At 32.8% G+C, this 18,753-nt stretch overlaps 1 protein-coding gene across 1 annotated transcript in view; it reads left to right on the top strand.

Annotated features, from left to right (window-relative positions):
- The window catches only part of LOC148956653 (putative lipid scramblase CLPTM1), a 51,479-nt gene that overhangs the window by 17,038 nt on the left and 15,688 nt on the right, over positions 1-18,753 (top strand). The window contains exons 4-7 of the mRNA XM_089086497.1: positions 1,840-2,019; positions 6,101-6,218; positions 8,170-8,272; positions 11,983-12,104. Coding sequence (XP_088942623.1) covers positions 1,840-2,019; positions 6,101-6,218; positions 8,170-8,272; positions 11,983-12,104 — 523 coding nt within the window. The remainder of the gene's footprint in view (positions 1-1,839; positions 2,020-6,100; positions 6,219-8,169; positions 8,273-11,982; positions 12,105-18,753) is intronic.

Raw genomic sequence — 18,753 nt, 5'->3', positions numbered from 1 at the left:
GAGTATAACTCACTGTGTAGGCACCCTCTGTAAATATTTTCTTTTCCATTGATTCATATTGTACAAGTGCTATTTTGTCTTGTAGTGATTTAATGAGAAATTAAATGAACTTGAACTATTATCGAATTTCAACTGGTTATCCTCACAAGTTAATGGTGTGAATGAGTCAGTAGATTTGTTTTTGATCCTTCTCTTTTTTTATAGAGCCCGTGTCATGGGTTGTTTCTTTGAAAGGAAAAATATGCGCGAGAAAATTTTCCTACAATCAAGCTATATAATGTGAAATTTCCTATTTATGTGCTCAAAAAGAAAGTGCATATATCACATTTTCAAATTATTTCATAAACCTCTTTTCCTTTGAAAATTTCAACATCTAAAAACAAATCGGTAAAAATCACAGTTTTTTACAATATAGAATTTATCATTTCGCCAGCAGCCGTCAGTGTTTCCCAGCAATACCATTTGCTCTTAAGGGTAAATGAACCAACCATTTAAGCAGAAAATAAAGGTAATGTTTAGGTATTTATAAATATAACCTGATTTGGACGATCGTGATTACGAGCGTTATTCTTAAGCCGCCTTTACGGTGATGACAACACGTTCATTCCAAACTGTGTAAATACTTACGCCTTTCTTCCAGCTTAGTGAACGAGTCTGTAAGGATTGAGTATGAAAACTTACTTTATCCTTTTTACCTAGGTTTTAAAATGAAAAAAAAAATTGTTTGGACATGCCCTTATTGTCATTCAAGAATTTACAAAAAAAAGAGAAAAAAATTATATCAGCGCTGACATTTTTCTCATCATCTCAACCAAATCACACTGTAAGATATTTTAATTCTTGGATTTCAGAGGTTTTTTTCTCCTAGGATAGCACTTAAGTTGCTGTATTGAAAGAAATGACCATTAAGAAAATATGTAAAAGTATCTGTGGATATTTATACATCAGGCTAATGCATAACTAACCCTTACTTTATATAATTGGTAATGTTGGTAGCTACCTAAAAAAGGTTGTTATTTAACGGGTAGCTAAGGGCAGCTGAGGCATCTTCAAAGATACAGTAACCAAACCTTAAGTGTCAGTATTACCAACTGTCACCAGAGTATTAATGTATATTAATGCCTGGAGGAAAGGAAGGGTTCCTTATTGTAAACATTACATGCAGCAAGGTTTCATTAAGGGGTGGCGAATTTCATATTTTGGATCATCTAGCCTTTTTGTGTCTTTTCGAGTTCAAATTTTCAAGAAAATGTATTTAATTTTGTTCTCGTTTTTTGGGAGCGTGTGCTAGGGGACTTGGAATGTTATGTTAGAGGAGAGGGGGTAAAAAATTTCTCTGTATGCCTGACAAATGAACATATGCTATGTTTTTCCGTGTATGTCTGACAGGCTCTTTACTAGTTGATAATAACTCAGTCAATGTGTAACTTTGGACAAATTTAGAAAATGTACGAATTCGTATGAGAAAATAAAACAGAAAGTTGGAGGTAAAATTTGTTATTCGATGAGAATAATTGGGGATTATAGTTTCCCTGATACGCGAATGTGTTTACTCTGTCTATGTTACTTCTCTTTTATATTATTTATTTTATTTTCAAGTTACCATTGATTTTTTTTTTAGTTTCTTTTGTTTTTTCCTCGATTTTTATTCTTGATTTTTTACTGTGCTTATTTTTTTTTATCTTTTTCTTCGAAATTTCCCTTGGCCTCAATTGAAACAAAAATTTCTCATCCATATTAATTTTTCCGGTTTGTAAGTTTCCTATAAATTTAAAACTCTATTTTTAATTTCTTTTTTTTCTAGTGCTTGTTTTGCTACTAATTTATGTTTTTACTTAGAATCTTCAGAACAATGGATCGATTTTCTTACACGTAATTGTTGCCTTGAGTGAAGATGGCATTACTTCTCCCTTGCGGATTGTTAAGAAAAAACAACTCAACAAGTTTCTTAAGATCAACTATGTTTCTACTAAGAACTTGCTTACTGGAGAGAGGTCAGCTTCACCTAAAGCTCAAGAGGTACTTAATCCATCTAATTTGCCCAGGGATGCCGATTGGAAAGGGCGCAGTTGTCCCCTAGATTTTAAAGTGTTTTTTTTTATTCTTCTTTTATGCTGAAAAATTCCTGCCTGGTTTCTACAAATGTTTTTTTTTTTGTATTTGAATTTTGTAAGATCGATCAGATTCTTGCAGCCCCCCCCTATATTTGTAAATTGGCGCCCCAAATTTTACCATAAGTATTCACTAGAAAATTAGGTAGGCCTACTGTCCCAACTTTTTTTTTTTTTTTTTTTTTTTTTTTTTTTTTTTTTTTTTTGCTGGGAACAGCCAGATATTTTTTCCTAAAATGTCGGGTTAAAGATTTTTTTTCATGAAAAAGTGTTTTTGGGTAATATATTGATTTTTCTGACATTCAGTTCAAATGTTTCGTCAATTTAATTTCAGAATGTTTGTACGAGGGGGGTCCTTAGATGACTAGATAAAAGAGGTCTTGAGACAATTGCAGCTCGCCCATGCAAGTCAATTTTGTAAAGCTTCATGTGTCTATTTTAAAGTACGGTTTTCTGTAATTCTTTGATTTTACGGTTTTTTTTTCTACATATAGATGTTTTCGAATACTTTCATGTAAAGTTTGTAGCTATCTATGAAGAGAGTAATATAGGAAAATCTATGTGATAAAAAATAAAATTAAAAACTGTAATACATGAAATTAAAAAGTCGTTTGAAGGTAATCAAATGCAACTATTGAAATATTATTTTGCATAGTACTCTAATAGTCTTTTTGCTCATTTGCGCATTCGTTATCATTTCCCTTATGTGTATAACACACCGCTGTTTTTTATTGTTTTTTTTTTTGCGTTTCTGCATCTTATATCCAATTATATCCGTTCCTTGTCTTAAGGTCATATACCCGTATCTGGATAGAGCCATTGACAAGCGCATCTATTTTGAAACACAGAAGTTCCCGCTAAGGTCAGTGTTGCTTCCAGATTATCATTCTAGATGGTTCCTGACTCCTTAATTCTTAATTCTTTTATCCCTAGTTTTTACCAGTGGTGCAAGTATTTCTTGCACCACTGGTGCTAGAAAGGGGGGGGGGGCGTATAACTCAACCCTGTTAAACCCAACCCTCGTTCAATTCAACCCTAGTTCAGCACAGCCCCTATTCAACTCAATTTCTGTTCAACTCATTCCCTGTTTAACTCAATTTCATTCAACTGAATATGTTGCAGGGGCTGCATGGAATTGGGATTTAATTGATTGGAAGTCAAATTGCTTGGCGCTTGTGTTGAAGGAAGAGAATTGTATGGGGGTCGAGTCAAACTGAAGTTGAACAAGTGTTGAGTTAAATGAGAGATGAATTAAATGGGAATTGTTTTCAATTAAAAAAAAAAAAAAAAACAGAACTACATTGTCACCAAATATCTTGTGAAAAAATTACCCAATACTCGGCTCATTATATTATGTTGAATATAACCTTGAGTCGTGAAAAATTAAGTATTGAGTTGTGAATTCCTCCGAAGAATTGTGGAACGAGTCCCCTCTCAAAACCTCCCAGGGGTTCTTTTTGTTTTAACTTATAACATGCTATTAAACTAGCATTTTTAGTTTGACCATTAATTTGTATTTTACTTTCTGATAATATGAAGTTTATTCATAATGAATCAAGTGCACTAAATGTGTGGCATCTTTGGCCTATAAAGAAGGGAAAATACACAATTCATTTAATAACTAACTCGGGCTACAAAAAAAAAATGAATTATAAGCATTATATTACCACTCAGAAAAAAAAAAAAAAAAATCACTTCACTCGATCTTAAATAAAAAAAGGTTTCAAGAAAGAGTTTTAAAATAAAGTTTAAATGTTTAAAATAAAAATTTAATAAAGTTTTGTCTGTTTCTGTTCATTTCCTTAGTATGCGTTTTTTGTTGGTGGGAAAGCTTTAAAAGTTAGAAGCGAACAACGATGGTCTGTTGGTCGTTTTATACTTGCGTAGCTATAAAAGAGAAGCTACTGAAATATCTTATGCTTTAGTAAACATGATAAGCATCATCTTAATCACTTAAACCTTTTTAGATCTTCTCTACTATAAGGTGTTATTCCATGGCTTATTTATACATATATCTCTTGAACTTTCTACAACTCTAAAATAGTAAAGTCATCAATCTTCTGGTTGAAATCCCGCTCCCCCATGGGTTGTGCTATTTGAAAGTTACCATGATCACTGATATAATATGATTATATCAAAGCAGCAAAAATGCCCACGATTTCTAACAATAAACAGTTTCTGGTGACAAAATATAGTATTATCAAACTTAAATTATTACGCTAAATTAAGTTATTGAAAATCTATATTGGGTATTGTTCTAAATTACAGGGGCAATATGGTTTTACTCTCCAGTAATTTCCAATCCACCTAGATACGTATATAGCACATAATACGCGATTCTATAGCACATGTTAATGAGCTGACATGTTAATGAGCTGCTAGTAATGCAACAGAAAATGATCTAGTTATGGTTTCTCGGGAATCTTTGAGCAAAAACTTCAGATAGGTCTGACAAAACATGTTTCATTATTTATAGTTTGTTCATATATTAAGACCCAAAACGCCAGCCAATTACTTTTTAGAACAAATAACTATTCTTTTGGGCCAGCGACTAGACAAACTTCTGATCTCAGTTATCTGGCTAAGACACGTAATTAGAGAACTGAGTCCTCGGTTAAAGATCTGTTCGAAGCCAGATTTTACTAATACTTACATTCAGCTACCGTAGCGCTAATGTGAGCCAATCAGAATTTTCATAAAAATTTTCAGCTTGTTAGAAAATCCAATGAAAAATCTGATTGACTCGAATTACCCCGAACTAAATCTACATATTAGTAAAATCTCATTGTGAATAGGCCTTAAGTAAAACACTCAGCTCTCCAGTTTAGTGAATACATAGTAAACAGAATCCGTAATTAAGATCAACTAGAGCTCAACGCGCAATAATTACTCCTATAAGACAAGGATTTGAACGGATCCAGGCAAGAAGTCCAGTAAAATGGCTATGGTCATAAATGTACATTGCCTAAATTTTAGGAACACTTGGCACAAAACATTCTCCCATTGAATTTCGAAACTTTTTATCCCTATGTAAACGGCGATTCCTATTAGGGGTCGATTGTGGATTAGGGACCATTCCTAATGGTTCTACTAGGACAATTTCGATTAGTTCCTCTTTTCCTCACAGTAATCTATGATTACACAATTATCCTCGATAATTTGTTTGACTAGAGATAAATTTGATGCATAAAAGTGCATTTGTTAAAAAAAAAAATATATAATTATCGATGATGATGGGAAAGGAGAGAGGAGGGCTGGCATAAAATAACCTCTAAGTGTCGCTAATCTCTTCCGGGATCAATTGATATGTTAGCACATAGTAATTTTAATATAATGGCCGCAGCTGGATTGCGTGATTTTTATACATTGATTTGGTGTATAATTATCGTATTGGTCCCTTCCAGTCGGTTTAGAGGAGTATTTTATGAGAGGTTTAATGCTCATTATCATGGTACTCGGAAAAGAGATTATATTGAGGTTCCTAACATATTTTCAAGTAGGACTCCTTTTTCAGTATATACAGACGGGTGTTAAGGAATTATATATTGATCAATTTAAATCTCAGCTATGTATGGGGCTGCTTGGTAAGTATGCCTTCGAAACAGATTGAAATTGATCGGCAATAAAATTTATAAATATTTTTTAGGAAATACTAATTTTAAAAATTGTTTATTGGATTTTTTTTTTACTGTTAATATTTTTTCAGGATTTTTTTGAGGGTTAATTTTTCTTCGGGACCATGGCATTATGCAGTTTTTATTGAGTCTGCCTTACTCATGTCTTTATTCCTCGGTACATAGTTTCACCCTCCAATTCCTTATACCTTATTATTGTTGTTGTTACTATTTTGTTGTTAGTAGTGCATTCTCGTAAGCAGTGACATTTGTGTGCTATCGATTGATTTTTTTAAAATAAACTATTACTATTATGCAAAAATATTAGAGGCATTTTATTTAACTTGTCACTAAAGGGGTTTCTTTTCTTTCCAGAAAGCAGAGACAATAAAGCACGAAGTTCTGTCACATTGGCATCCAAACATTACCGTGAATATAGTGGTTGATCAAACACCTTGGGTTGAGGGATCTATTCCTGCGCCTCTCAACGAATGTATATTTTATAGTTTCCTTCTTATGTAACAGGCAGGCTATACCTTTATGAAGCAAAGAATCTCTGTGCATGTTCCAACCTCTCCCTAAAACCCCTTAATTTTTTTAAAATGTTAATGTGGTTCGTCTTTTTTTTTCTGTATTGATGAATTTGAAATGCCTTGTTCCTTAATAGGGGACACAACAAAGTTTTATTATTTTTTTTTAGTATTGCAAGAGTATTGGCTACCATCCTCACAAAATTTCATTAGGTTAGTACTGGTTAAACCAAAACTCACTATGACGATATCACAAGTTTCATTGTTTGTTTTTTTTACCTGTTGAAATTTATATTTATTTTAAAATTATAAAAGGAATAAGTTGAAAAAAAACGATGATTTGGCAAATTAATAAAGGGTTTAGTAAATTAGCTAATGAATAAATGGGTTTTAGTAATTTAGCAAATTGTGAATCTGTAGAATTGCTTGTTGTAGAGGCAAGAACTCCGTAAATCTGATAATAAAATCGATTAAATAAAAGTAAATTTTGTGGGAATAATTTGAGGAAAGTTAACCAATTAAATATGATAGCTATGAATTAAAAGCTACTTCTTTTTTTTCTTTGAGTGTGTATGCTTCATAAACTTGAAATGTTTGTGGCGGATTTTCTTTAAATAATACGGTTTAGTCTTTTGACATGTGTGCCTTTCAGGTGCTCAAATAAGGTCATATAGGAATAGGCTCTTTAAAAACTCTAGTGGTGTTTGGAGACTAAGGTAAAAAAAAAATCTAGTTGTCTCCAATGATGGTCAACTAAAAGTGTATTTAAAAATTAAAAAGTGCAAAACACTTTGGACAAATATTTTAAATCAATCAATTGTTTTCTAGTTTGCCTTTCTAGTTTGCCTTAATCAATAGTTTGCCTTTGTATTTGTTGCCTTAAACGAAATCACAAAACGTAAAGGAAAAGAGAAATTAGCTGATTGAAGATGTAATTCCTTGTTAAACATAGACAATAAGCAGATAATTTAGCTTCTAATACATTGAAGGGCATAAAAACTAGTCTGGGGAACAATTGGCACGCTCTGCAGATATTTTAGCCTGGGACGCGGAACAAGAATACTATTAATATGGACAGCTATGTAGAAAATATATTTAATTCTAACAAGTATAATATTTTTCAAATTTTCATCTTAACAGATTTCTAAAAAAGATCTTGCTGATTTTAGAACACAACAGTAGATCCCCCCACCCTCTCCCACTTTTGGCACAAATCAACGAATAATCCTTATTGTTCTCCTGGAATATATAAGGGGGTTATAAAAGAGATAGACCATATCTGTTTGTAAAATACAAGTTTAATACGCTTATCTTCTCCCAAAACTTGGCATCTAAAAAAAAAAAAAAAAACTTCGATTCCACGGAATTCCCTACAACGGTACACTCAGATTTTTCCTATAGTGTGTGCTATACTCTCTTACATACGACCCAGTACCTACAGGGGGCTCCAGAGTAGAAATGTTGTACTTACGTACTAGTTTGACAAAAACCAGTTTCTACGTCCAGCAGGCATTAGGTGGCTACGATAAGAAGAAAACGAACTGTGGAAAACTTAATCGTGGAATTCTGCATTTTTATCTATTCCTTCCAATCTAAAAAAGGAAAGAATTCCTGTTTTGCGATTTTTCTTAAAAATGTAAAAATTCAGAAGCCAAGTTATTGGTATGGGACATGTGTGTAATCTTTAACAGCGCTAGAACTTAAAGGTGTTAATAACCTGTGGTTGTTTTTTTAATCTTATATCCCGTTAAATTCAGCCTCTGTGTTGAAAACCGCTCGAGCCCGTCCCACCTGAACTCGAAAAACTTTTCAGCCGAGATAAACTCCTGTGTGATGCTTTTGATCTATTTGTAGAGCTGTTGCGACCGGTTATTGCTCATTTTCGTATTTTTTTGGAATTCTTTTTTTTTCCAGATATCTACTTTTTGCCAAATAGTAACATGTATAAACCAGTTGTATTCATCAATGACTACTGGAACTTAATACGAGATTATAAGCCTTTGAATGAAACTGTCGAGTAAGTATTTTATTTCATATGTAATTGTTTCTTATTTGTTTTGCCCCTTTCTTCCCAAGGGTGTTTGAAAATTGACCTGAAAAAAAATCTGTTGCCACTTTTTTTGTCCCCTCCTTAGCGGGAATTCGATACGCTAAGTTTTAATTACAGCGAAGTGTTCTAACGCGTTTAAACAAAGTCTGGAGAATCAGTCAAAGTTTGAGTAGAGTGCAGGCATCATACTCTCCTGGTTAATAAATATTTTTAATTTAAGAAGAAGTGCTAGAAATAACCTGTACCTGATACTTGAGATTAAATGAACACAACACAAGGATTAAAAAATCACAAAGGTCTTATTTTTTTAAAGTATGGTTTTAGTTTTTATTATTTCGTTCTCGAAAGAGATTTATAACCTATAATATAAGTACAATCTTTGCATAACGTTCGTGCTAAAATAACAATTAAATATATTAAAAACTATCTAATATATTAGCAAAACAAAATGTTCCCAGAGTATTTAAATTGGTACAGCAAGACGCGAGACGCAATGTCTCGCTGTAGAAACTAGGAAGTTTACATTAGCCTGAATAGGAACAATTTATTTGTATTCACATCTAAGCGAAGCTACCAACACCAACAAGCCCCTAGTACCGACCGACTTCCCAAAATCCTTTTCGTATCTTGTTTACTTTGTTGCTTATCAGCTGTTATTTAATACGAATACACGAATCAATTCATACAAACAACACAAATCCAAGGTTATCATAGGTAGCGCTGCCTAAGTAAAGAACGATGTTAGCTGAGTTTTTTTTTTTTTTTTTTTTTTTTTTTTTTTAGACCAGGGCACTTCGTATCGAAGGGGTTGTCGTTGAAACTTCAAAAAGGGCTCATTCGATTGGAAATTGAGAGGACTAGTGTCTTTTTAATAGTTGAAAGTGACAGGAGGGCAAATGCCCCTTCCACGCCCATCTTTTCCCCAAACACTTCCGATAAAAATTTTGAGATAGCCATTTTGTTCAACGTAGTTGAAAGGCCCGGAAATTATGTCTGAGGTTGACCCCCCCCCCCCACCACCACCACCGCTCCCAAGGCAAGGGTTCTAAGTTGAGCCCTGGGGGCATGTAAGGTTTTTTTTATAGAAAGCGCGGTCATTTGAACTTTGGAGGGGGCTCATTAGATTGGTAATCAGAAGCTCTATTGCCCTTTTTAAAAGTCTAAGTGATCGGAAGTCAAAGTGACCCACACACACACACACGTCGTATTGTCCTAAAATGCATCTAATAGAAATGTTAAGATAGTCATTTTATTTAAAATAGTACAAATATCGTATAAAAAGGCTTTGGGGTTGAAACAAACTCCCAGAGCCTGGGGGTAGGAGTTGTAAGCTTTGCCCCGGAGACATTTAAGTTTTTATGGAAGGGATGGTTGTATAAACTTTAGAGGAGGCTCATTTGGTTGAAAATTGGAAGGTCTAGTTCCCTTTTAAGAGTCAAAAGTGATGGAGAGCAGCTAGACCCCCTGACTACCCCTGTTTTCACCAAACAAATCTGATTGAAATTGTGAGATAGTGATTTCGCTCAAAATAGTCCAAAAAACATAATAACAATGCCTCTAGGATTGATACAACCCCTCAGTGCCCTGGGGATAAAGTTGTAAGTCATGCCCTGGAGAAATATAGAGTTTTTATGGTATGGGGGGTTGTATAAACTTCAAATGGGACTCATCTGATTTGAAATTGAAAGTTGTATTGCTCTTTTTAAGAGTTGAAAGCGATTTGAGAGCAACCAGCCCCCCCCCCCCCCACGCTCATCGTTTCCTAAAGTTATCGAATCAAAATTTGGAGATATCCATTTTGGTTCATTGTAGTTTAAGGGTCATATGTCTTTGAGGAAGACTCACCTGCCCCCACAGTTCTCAGGGCAAGGGTTGTAAGTTATACCCTGGAGATATATATGGTTTTTACAGAAAGATTGGTCGTATATACTTTGGGGGAGACCCATTGGATTGGTAATCAGAATTTCTAGTGCCCTTTTTAAGAGTCAAAGTGATCAGAGGGCAGTAACCCCCCCCCCCCCACACACACACACACTCACACAAACGTCGTGTTTTCCCGAAATACATCCAATAGAAATTTTGAGACAGTCATTTTATTCAAAATAGTCCAAAGATCATATAACAAAGCTTTTGGGGTTGATACAAACCATCGTAGTTGAAGGGTCCTGAAATTATGTATTTAAGGAATACACCCCTCCCCCCTACAGCTCTCAGGGCAAGGGTTTTGATTGGAGCTTCAAAAAGTTCCTTTTGGAAGCTGAACTTCAGCCGAACCAGGTTGGCTTCAAGAGAGGAGTAGGCCGTAACCATGCTCACCATTCGATTGCTAATTTATTTCCACAGGCTCATGAAAATAATGAGTTATTATATATCCGTTACCAAAATGTTGAATAGTTCCGTTACCAAAGCCATACGTGATATGTATGAAAAGCTAAATGGCAGAGTTAAGGTCGCCGTTTCACCTTGTAAGACGGAATTTACTGCTTTAATTCCAGTAAAAAAAGATATTAGCCAGGGTGCTGTGCTGTTAGTTCTCCGCCTCTGTTCAATAATACTATCATTGTGCATCAAGAGAATGTTCTAACTACATGTATTTTTAAAGGTATTTATGTTTCCGTAGTTAACTATGCAGACGACATCCTCGATATCAGTATAACAACTTTCAGAATTGAGGAACATTTTAGAATCATCGATAGTTAGACGTACCTTGGTGTACCCATTGTTTCAAATATTTGTGCCACGCGTCAACTTCTGAAATAATATTTGGCAGGAATTCTAGGAAAGCGTAGGGTTTACTAGTTGCATTGAAGTCCAGATTTAACCGCCTTATCCTAGCTAGCGTGTATAATGCGGTTGTTTTACCAAATTTTTGGTTTCTCCCTACTCCTTCGGATATTAAGGAGATACGAAAGTATTTTTACATGTATGCGAAATATTTGCTACGACCGCCTCTTTGGACTAACAACAGCTCCCTATCCTCGCGGTATGGAGTTGATAGTCCAGCGGCTGCGGTGCAAAAAAGAAAAGTGGGATATTGGAAGCAGATTATTGGTGAAAGTACCCTTGAAACTGTCCTACGATGATCATGTTTTTATCCCAGTGTAAGATCGCCCTTATTTGTATTTTTCTCGTTAGTTCTTCTTTGTTTTGCTTTTGTTTGTAATTGTTAGAATTTACGCGTTTCTTTTTCTTCTTATTTCTTTATTACTTCATCAGTGTTGTATTTTTGTATTTATGATAGGCAATAAATTTGTACACACCATACATACAAAATTTATCTGAAAAATTTGATCGAATGTCTTTGGGGGAGGGCAACAAATAGAGTAATGGGGGCCTCCAATTGGCTGGTTGCCTTCAAATCACCTGTGACTCTCAAAGAAGGTGACAAAACTCTCAATGTCCTATCGAATGAGCCTCCTCCGAATCTTCTACGACAACCCCTTCATACGAAGGGGCTTGGTGAAAAGCTGAAAATAAAAAATAAATAAAATAAAACGTGGCCTAGAACTATGTGGCCTGAGCATTTTAAAAATGACTTTTTTAATTTCATGAATAAATAAGATGGTATGGTGACCCTGTATCTTTACTTATTTGTCAGTACCCTCTCTTTTACCGTTACTGACAAATTGCGTTAAAGTCTTAAATTTCCTTTTTTTATCACCAAATATATATCATAGGATGCTGGACTTGCATATAACATTTCAACCGATATCAATGTTCAAATGGCAGCTGTATGCTTCTCAGGAAATGCGAGGGAAACTGATGAGTGGTCCATTGAACTTCGCCTCGATGCTCTCAGGTATTTCCTCCCATCTTTTATAGAGTAGAGTAGAGTAGAATATTTTTATTTATAACACGTACATAAATAAATGTCACAAAACAGCACACATGCCTTGTGGCATACTTTAGCGCTGAAAATATTGCCAACGAAAATACACAGCCATTTTCTAACTAAATTTTACAACAACGAAAAAGAAAATCCTGATGAAAAAAATGCTTAGCATGTCATAAGATATTTCTTCACCAGTCTTAGAAAATGTTGCTTGTTGCTACATTCTCGAACTGATGCAGGAATTGAGTTCCAGATTTTTGGGCCAATGTGACGGATGCTGAATCCCGCTCTCGATGTCGGGCGAATTTCGCACGAAAAGTCTGAACGATGCGTAGTATGATAATTATGAAATTGAGAATTAGTTGAGAAAATGCCGGAGAAATTTACAGGTAAATTACTATATTGATAATCATGACAAATACTAGAGATAGAAATTAAATGAAGTTGGTCCAAAGAGAAAATTCCTGAAGTCCCATATAGGTGTCTAACTGAAGTTCTGCAATCAATATTAAAAAGAATCCTCATTGCTTTATTCTGAAGTATTTGAAGAGATTTGAAAACAGACATAAAGGTAGATGCCCAAACCGAAATGCAACAGAGAAATTATGGGTGGACAAAAGAATAATAAATAGATTTTAGAACAGCTTTAGGAAAAAAGTGACAAAGACGAGATAGCATGCCAACATTTCGGGAAGTTTTTAACGACAGTGTTTTTACATAATTATGAAACGACAAATTTTCATCCAAAATAATCCCAAGATATTTGAACTGATCCACCCGTCTTAATTCAAGACCATTCAAAAAAAGAGAGAAGGTATCTGACACTACTGATCCAGTTCGCGAAAATAACATATACTGGCATTTTTTTCATTAAGAGCTAGTAAATTCCTTGAATACCAATCAGATACAGTTAATAACGTACTTCCAAGGTTCTGGAAAAGAACTGATAGGTCCCGGTGAGAAGCAAAAATTACTACATCATCAGCAAACATTATAATTTTACAAAGAGGCAAAACTTCTGGCAAATCATTTATAAAAAGAATAAATAGAATAGGCCCAAGAACAGAGCCCTGAGGCACTCCGTAATTAATTGTAAAAGTTTCGGAACAGAGATCACGAGATTTATCAACACAATCTAGTCGTCTCCCAGAAAGGTAAGATGAAAAAAAATTAACAGCTTGTGTTGAAAACCCATAAGACTTTAGTTTAAAAAGAAGCAACGAATGATTTACGGTGTCAAACGCCTTTACGACATCAATAAAAATTGCCAGCGCGTGTTGACCATCATCTAGTGAATCATTAATATTTAGTAAAAGCTCATGAATTGCCAGTTCAGTTGACTTTCCTTTTATAAAACCATATTGAGACGTGTGTAAAATCTTACTATCAAATAAATATTTGATAGCTCATGAGAAGGTTCTTAACTTTGCGACCTTTTATTGTTTTCCGAAAACGGACATTTTAAGACATTATATTCTTCATAGATTGAATTGACTAAATCTCAACAAGTTCTTTTTGTACTTTAATGCTATTGTTTTATCTTCATTATAAAGGCATTCCCTTAGATTTCCATTTCAAATATGTGTGGTATTAAAGCCTGAAAATCCTGGCTGTTTAACCTCTATTAAGGTTTTATTCTCATGGCCATTTTTTATTTAGCTATGTGCCGTATTAAACCAGCGAGCCAGCTAACTGGTCATGTCTGTACTTTTTTTTACAGCTTTTGAATGGAACTATTACTTTTTGATAACCTTGTTTTAAAATTCCCCATGCGTCCCAATCACGTTACAAGAGTAAGAAGTCTCCCCAACCCCTTGCTTTTGGTATGTTTCCTCGATGGTTCTCAGTGTGGTTTCGTATCTTCATTAAAAAGAATTCCAACCCTTGAACCCCAAACCTCAGCGCTGAATTTTTGTTAAAGGATTGCCATTGGGCTTCATTAGGCAGGTTTAGTTCATAATTTTAGGCAAATCATATTTAAACCCAGGAACATGAGTATTAATGTAAGTTTTGATAATTAAATGGCAGATGAAGCTGTTTCTAACATTGTGCTGTAAGTCGACACTACATTGAATGTAATGATTCAAATACACTTTCAAGGTTTGGCCAAATCACGCTGTTGGTAATATATTATGAGACTTTGGATATTTATAGGCATTCGGTAATCCGGGATCTCTAACTGTGATACATGTACCCCCGGTGATCCATTATAACGTTTTAAGCGGCACATTTTTTTAGAAATAAATTAATGGTCAAAATGAATTTTAAAAAGTCGTCATTTTTGTGTTCTAAACATTTCCTCTAGGATGTAATAATTTTTAGTGGCATAATGCTTTTATGGTGGTACATATATATATATATCGCCAAAATGAAGAAAAATGACGTTGAAGCAACCATAAGAGTCGTTTCTCCAAAGTTCACAATGTTCTCATTTTTTGTCTTTTTTTTATTTTTAGTTTAATTAAATTTCGCTGTTTTTCTCCAGACGAAGTTCTTTTATCTTATATTCACTCCATTTTCCTTTATGTCGTGAATCCTTGGTTATTCCCCAAGAAAATATACACATTTTCTTTAAAAAAAAAATGTGCTTATTTTATATGGGACTGGTGCTGCAATAGAAACCATTTGTAGCTGATTTTATAAATATTTGTGAATTTATAAGTTTTATTTCTCACAAAGATTTAGCAAATCAAAATCTATTTAATAAGTTGCTGTTAAAAATTTAAATAAGGATTTAAAATAACATTAGACATTTCTTACAGTAAGTTAGCAAGCATCTAAACGAAGTTACAAATAAAAATCTAAGAAAAAAAGTACAATAATAATAATAGCAAAAAAGAACCACTTGTTTTTGCTTTTTATTTTCCTTGAAGTAGAACAGTTTGTGATTTATGACAAAGTGCGTGTTCTCAGATAATTTAAACGTCTTTAGCTTTTATGCTGTTTTAATTCAGTGTCTTTCCTGCTCTTTCATATTTTGGAATGGAAATAATGATTCAAAATAACATAAGCTACTTCTTACAGTAATTTAACAAGCATGTAAACGAAGCTAAAAATAAAAATCTAAGAAAGAAAGTACAATAATAATAATAGCTAAAAAGAACCACTTGCTTTTTCTTTTTATTTTCCTTGAAGTAGAACATTTTGTGATTTATGACAAAGTACGTGTTCTCAGATAATTTAAACGTCTTTAACTTTTATGCTGTTTTAATTCAGTGTCTTTCCTGCTCTTTCATATTTTGGAATGGAAATAAGGATTCAAAATAACATAAGCTACTTCTTACACTAATTTAACAAGCATGTAAACGAAGCTAAAAATAAAAATCTAAGAAACAAAGTACAATAATAATAATAGCTAAAAAGAACCACTTGCTTTTACTTTTTATTTTCCTTGAAGTAGAACAGTTTGTGATTTATGACAAAGTACGTGTTCTCAGATAATTTAAACGTCTTTAACTTTTATGCTGTTTTAATTCAGTGTCTTTCCTGCTCTTTCATATTTTGGAATGGAAATAAGGATTCAAAACAACATAAGCTACTTCTTACAGTAAGTTAGCAAGCATGTAAACGAAGCTAAAAATAAAAATCTAAGAAAGAAAGTACAATAATAATAATAGATAAAAAGAACCACTTGTTTTTGCTTTTTATTTTCCTTGAAGTAGAACAGTTTGTGATTTATGACAAAGTACGTGTTCTCAGATAATTTAAACGTCTTTAACTTTTATGCTGTTTTAATTCAGTGTCTTTCCTGCTCTTTCATATTTTGGAATGGAAATAAGGATTCAAAACAACATAAGCTACTTCTTACAGTAAGTTAGCAAGCATGTAAACGAAGCTAAAAATAAAAATCTAAGAAAGAAAGTACAATAATAATAATAGATAAAAATAACCACTTGTTTTTGCTTTTTATTTTCCTTGAAGTAGAACAGTTTGTGATTTATGACAAAGTACGTGTTCTCAGATAATTTAAACGTCTTTAACTTTTATGCTGTTTTAATTCAGAGTCTTTCCTTCTCTTTCATATTTTGGAATGGAAATAAGGATTCAAAATAACATAAGCTACTTCTTACAGTAATTTAACAAGCATGTAAACGAAGCTAAAAATAAAAATCTAAGAAAGAAAGTACAATAATAATAATAGCTAAAAAGAACCACTTCTTTTTTCTTTTCATTTTCCTTGAAGTAGAACAGTTTGTGATTTATGACAAAGTATGTGTTCTCAGATAATTTAAACGTCTTTAACTTTTATGCTGTTTTAATTCAGTGTCTTTCCTGCTCTTTCATATTTTGGAATGGAAATAAGGATTCAAAATAACATAAGCTACTTCTTACAGTAAGTTAACAAGCATGTAAACGAAGCTAAAAATAAAAATCTAAGAAAGAAAGTACAATAATAATAATAGCTAAAAAGAACCACTTCTTTTTTGCTTTTCATTTTCCTTGAAGTAGAACAGTAGGTGATTTATGACAAAGTATGTGTTCTCAGATAATTTAAACGTCTTTAACTTTTATGCTGTTTTAATTCAGTGTCTTTCCTGCTCTTTCATATTTTGGAATGGAAATAAGGATTCACAATAACATAAGCTACTTTTTACAGTAAGTTAACAAGCATGTAAACGAAGCTAAAAATAAAAATCTAAGAAAGAAAGTACAATAATAATAATAGCTAAAAAGAACCACTTCTTTTTTGCTTTTCATTTTCCTTGAAGTAGAACAGTTTGTGATTTATGACAAAGTATGTGTTCTCAGATAATTTAAACGTCTTTAACTTTTATGCTGTTTTAATTCAGTGTCTTTCCTGCTCTTTCATATTTTGGAATGGAAATAAGGATTCAAAATAACATAATCTACTTCTTACAGTAAGTTAACAAGCATGTAAACGAAGCTAAAAATAAAAATCTAAGAAAGAAAGTACAATAATAATAATAGCTAAAAAGAACCACTTCTTTTTTGCTTTTCATTTTCCTTGAAGTAGAACAGTTTGTGATTTATGACAAAGTATGTGTTCTCAGATAATTTAAACGTCTTTAACTTTTATGCTGTTTCAATTCAGTGTCTTTCCTGCTCTTTCATATTTTGGAATGGAAATAAGGATTCAAAATAACATAAGCTACTTCTTACAGTAAGTTAACAAGCATGTAAACGAAGCTAAAAATAAAAATCTACGAAAGAAAGTACAATAATAATAATAGCTAAAACGAACCACTTCTTTTTTGCTTTTCATTTTCCTTGAAGTAGAACAGTTTGTGATTTATGACAAAGTATGTGTTCTCAGATAATTTAAACGTCTTTAACTTTTATGCTGTTTTAATTCAGTGTCTTTCCTGCTCTTTCATATTTTGGAATGGAAATAAGGATTCAAAATAACATAAGCTACTTCTTACAGTAAGTTAACAAGCATGTAAACGAAGCTAAAAATAAAAATCTAAGAAAGAAAGTACAATAATAATAATAGCTAAAAAGAACCACTTCTTTTTTGCTTTTCATTTTCCTTGAAGTAGAACAGTTTGTGATTTATGACAAAGTATGTGTTCTCAGATAAATTAAACGTCTTTAACTTTTATGCTGTTTTAATTCAGTGTCTTTCCTGCTCTTTCATATTTTGGAATGGAAATAAGGAATCAAAATAACATAGCTACTTCTTACACTAATTTAACAAGCATGTAAACGAAGCTAAAAATAAAAATCTAAGAAAGAAAGTACAATAATAATAATAGCTAAAAAGAACCACTTCTTTTTTGCTTTTCATTTTCCTTGAAGTAGAACAGTTTGTGATTTATGACATAGTATGTGTTCTCAGATAATTTAAACGTCTTTAACTTTTATGCTTTTTTAATTCAGTGTCTTTCCTGCTCTTTCATATTTTGGAATGGAAATAAGTATTCACAATAACATAAGCTACTTTTTACAGTAAGTTAACAAGCATGTAAACGAAGCTAAAAATAAAAATCTAAGAAAGAAAGTACAATAATAATAATAGCTAAAAAGAACCACTTCTTTTTTGCTTTTCATTTTCCTTGAAGTAGAACAGTTTGTGATTTATGACAAAGTATGTGTTCTCAGATAATTTAAACGTCTTTAACTTTTATGCTGTTTCAATTCAGTGTCTTTCCTGCTCTTTCATATTTTGGAATGGAAATAAGGATTCAAAATAACATAAGCTACTTCTTACAGTAAGTTAACAAGCATGTAAACGAAGCTAAAAATAAAAATCTAAGAAAGAAAGTACAATAATAATAATAGCTAAAAAGAACCACTTCTTTTTTCTTTTCATTTTCCTTGAAGTAGAACAGTTTGTGATTTATGACAAAGTATGTGTTCTCAGATAATTTAAACGTCTTTAACTTTTATGCTGTTTTAATTCAGTGTCTTTCCTGCTCTTTCATATTTTGGAATGGAAATAAGGATTCAAAATAACATAAGCTACTTCTTACAGTAAGTTAACAAGCATGTAAACGAAGCTAAAAATAAAAATCTAAGAAAGAAAGTACAATAATAATAATAGCTAAAAAGAACCACTTCTTTTTTGCTTTTCATTTTCCTTGAAGTAGAACAGTTTGTGATTTATGACAAAGTATGTGTTCTCAGATAATTTAAACGTCTTTAACTTTTATGC

The sequence above is a fragment of the Artemia sp. Qi Xiang Cuo genome, chromosome 1 (assembly GCF_049724085.1).
Source record: "Artemia sp. Qi Xiang Cuo chromosome 1, ASM4972408v1, whole genome shotgun sequence".
Lineage (NCBI taxonomy): Eukaryota > Metazoa > Arthropoda > Branchiopoda > Anostraca > Artemiidae > Artemia > Artemia sp. Qi Xiang Cuo.
This window is presented reverse-complemented; position numbering and strand designations above follow the sequence as displayed.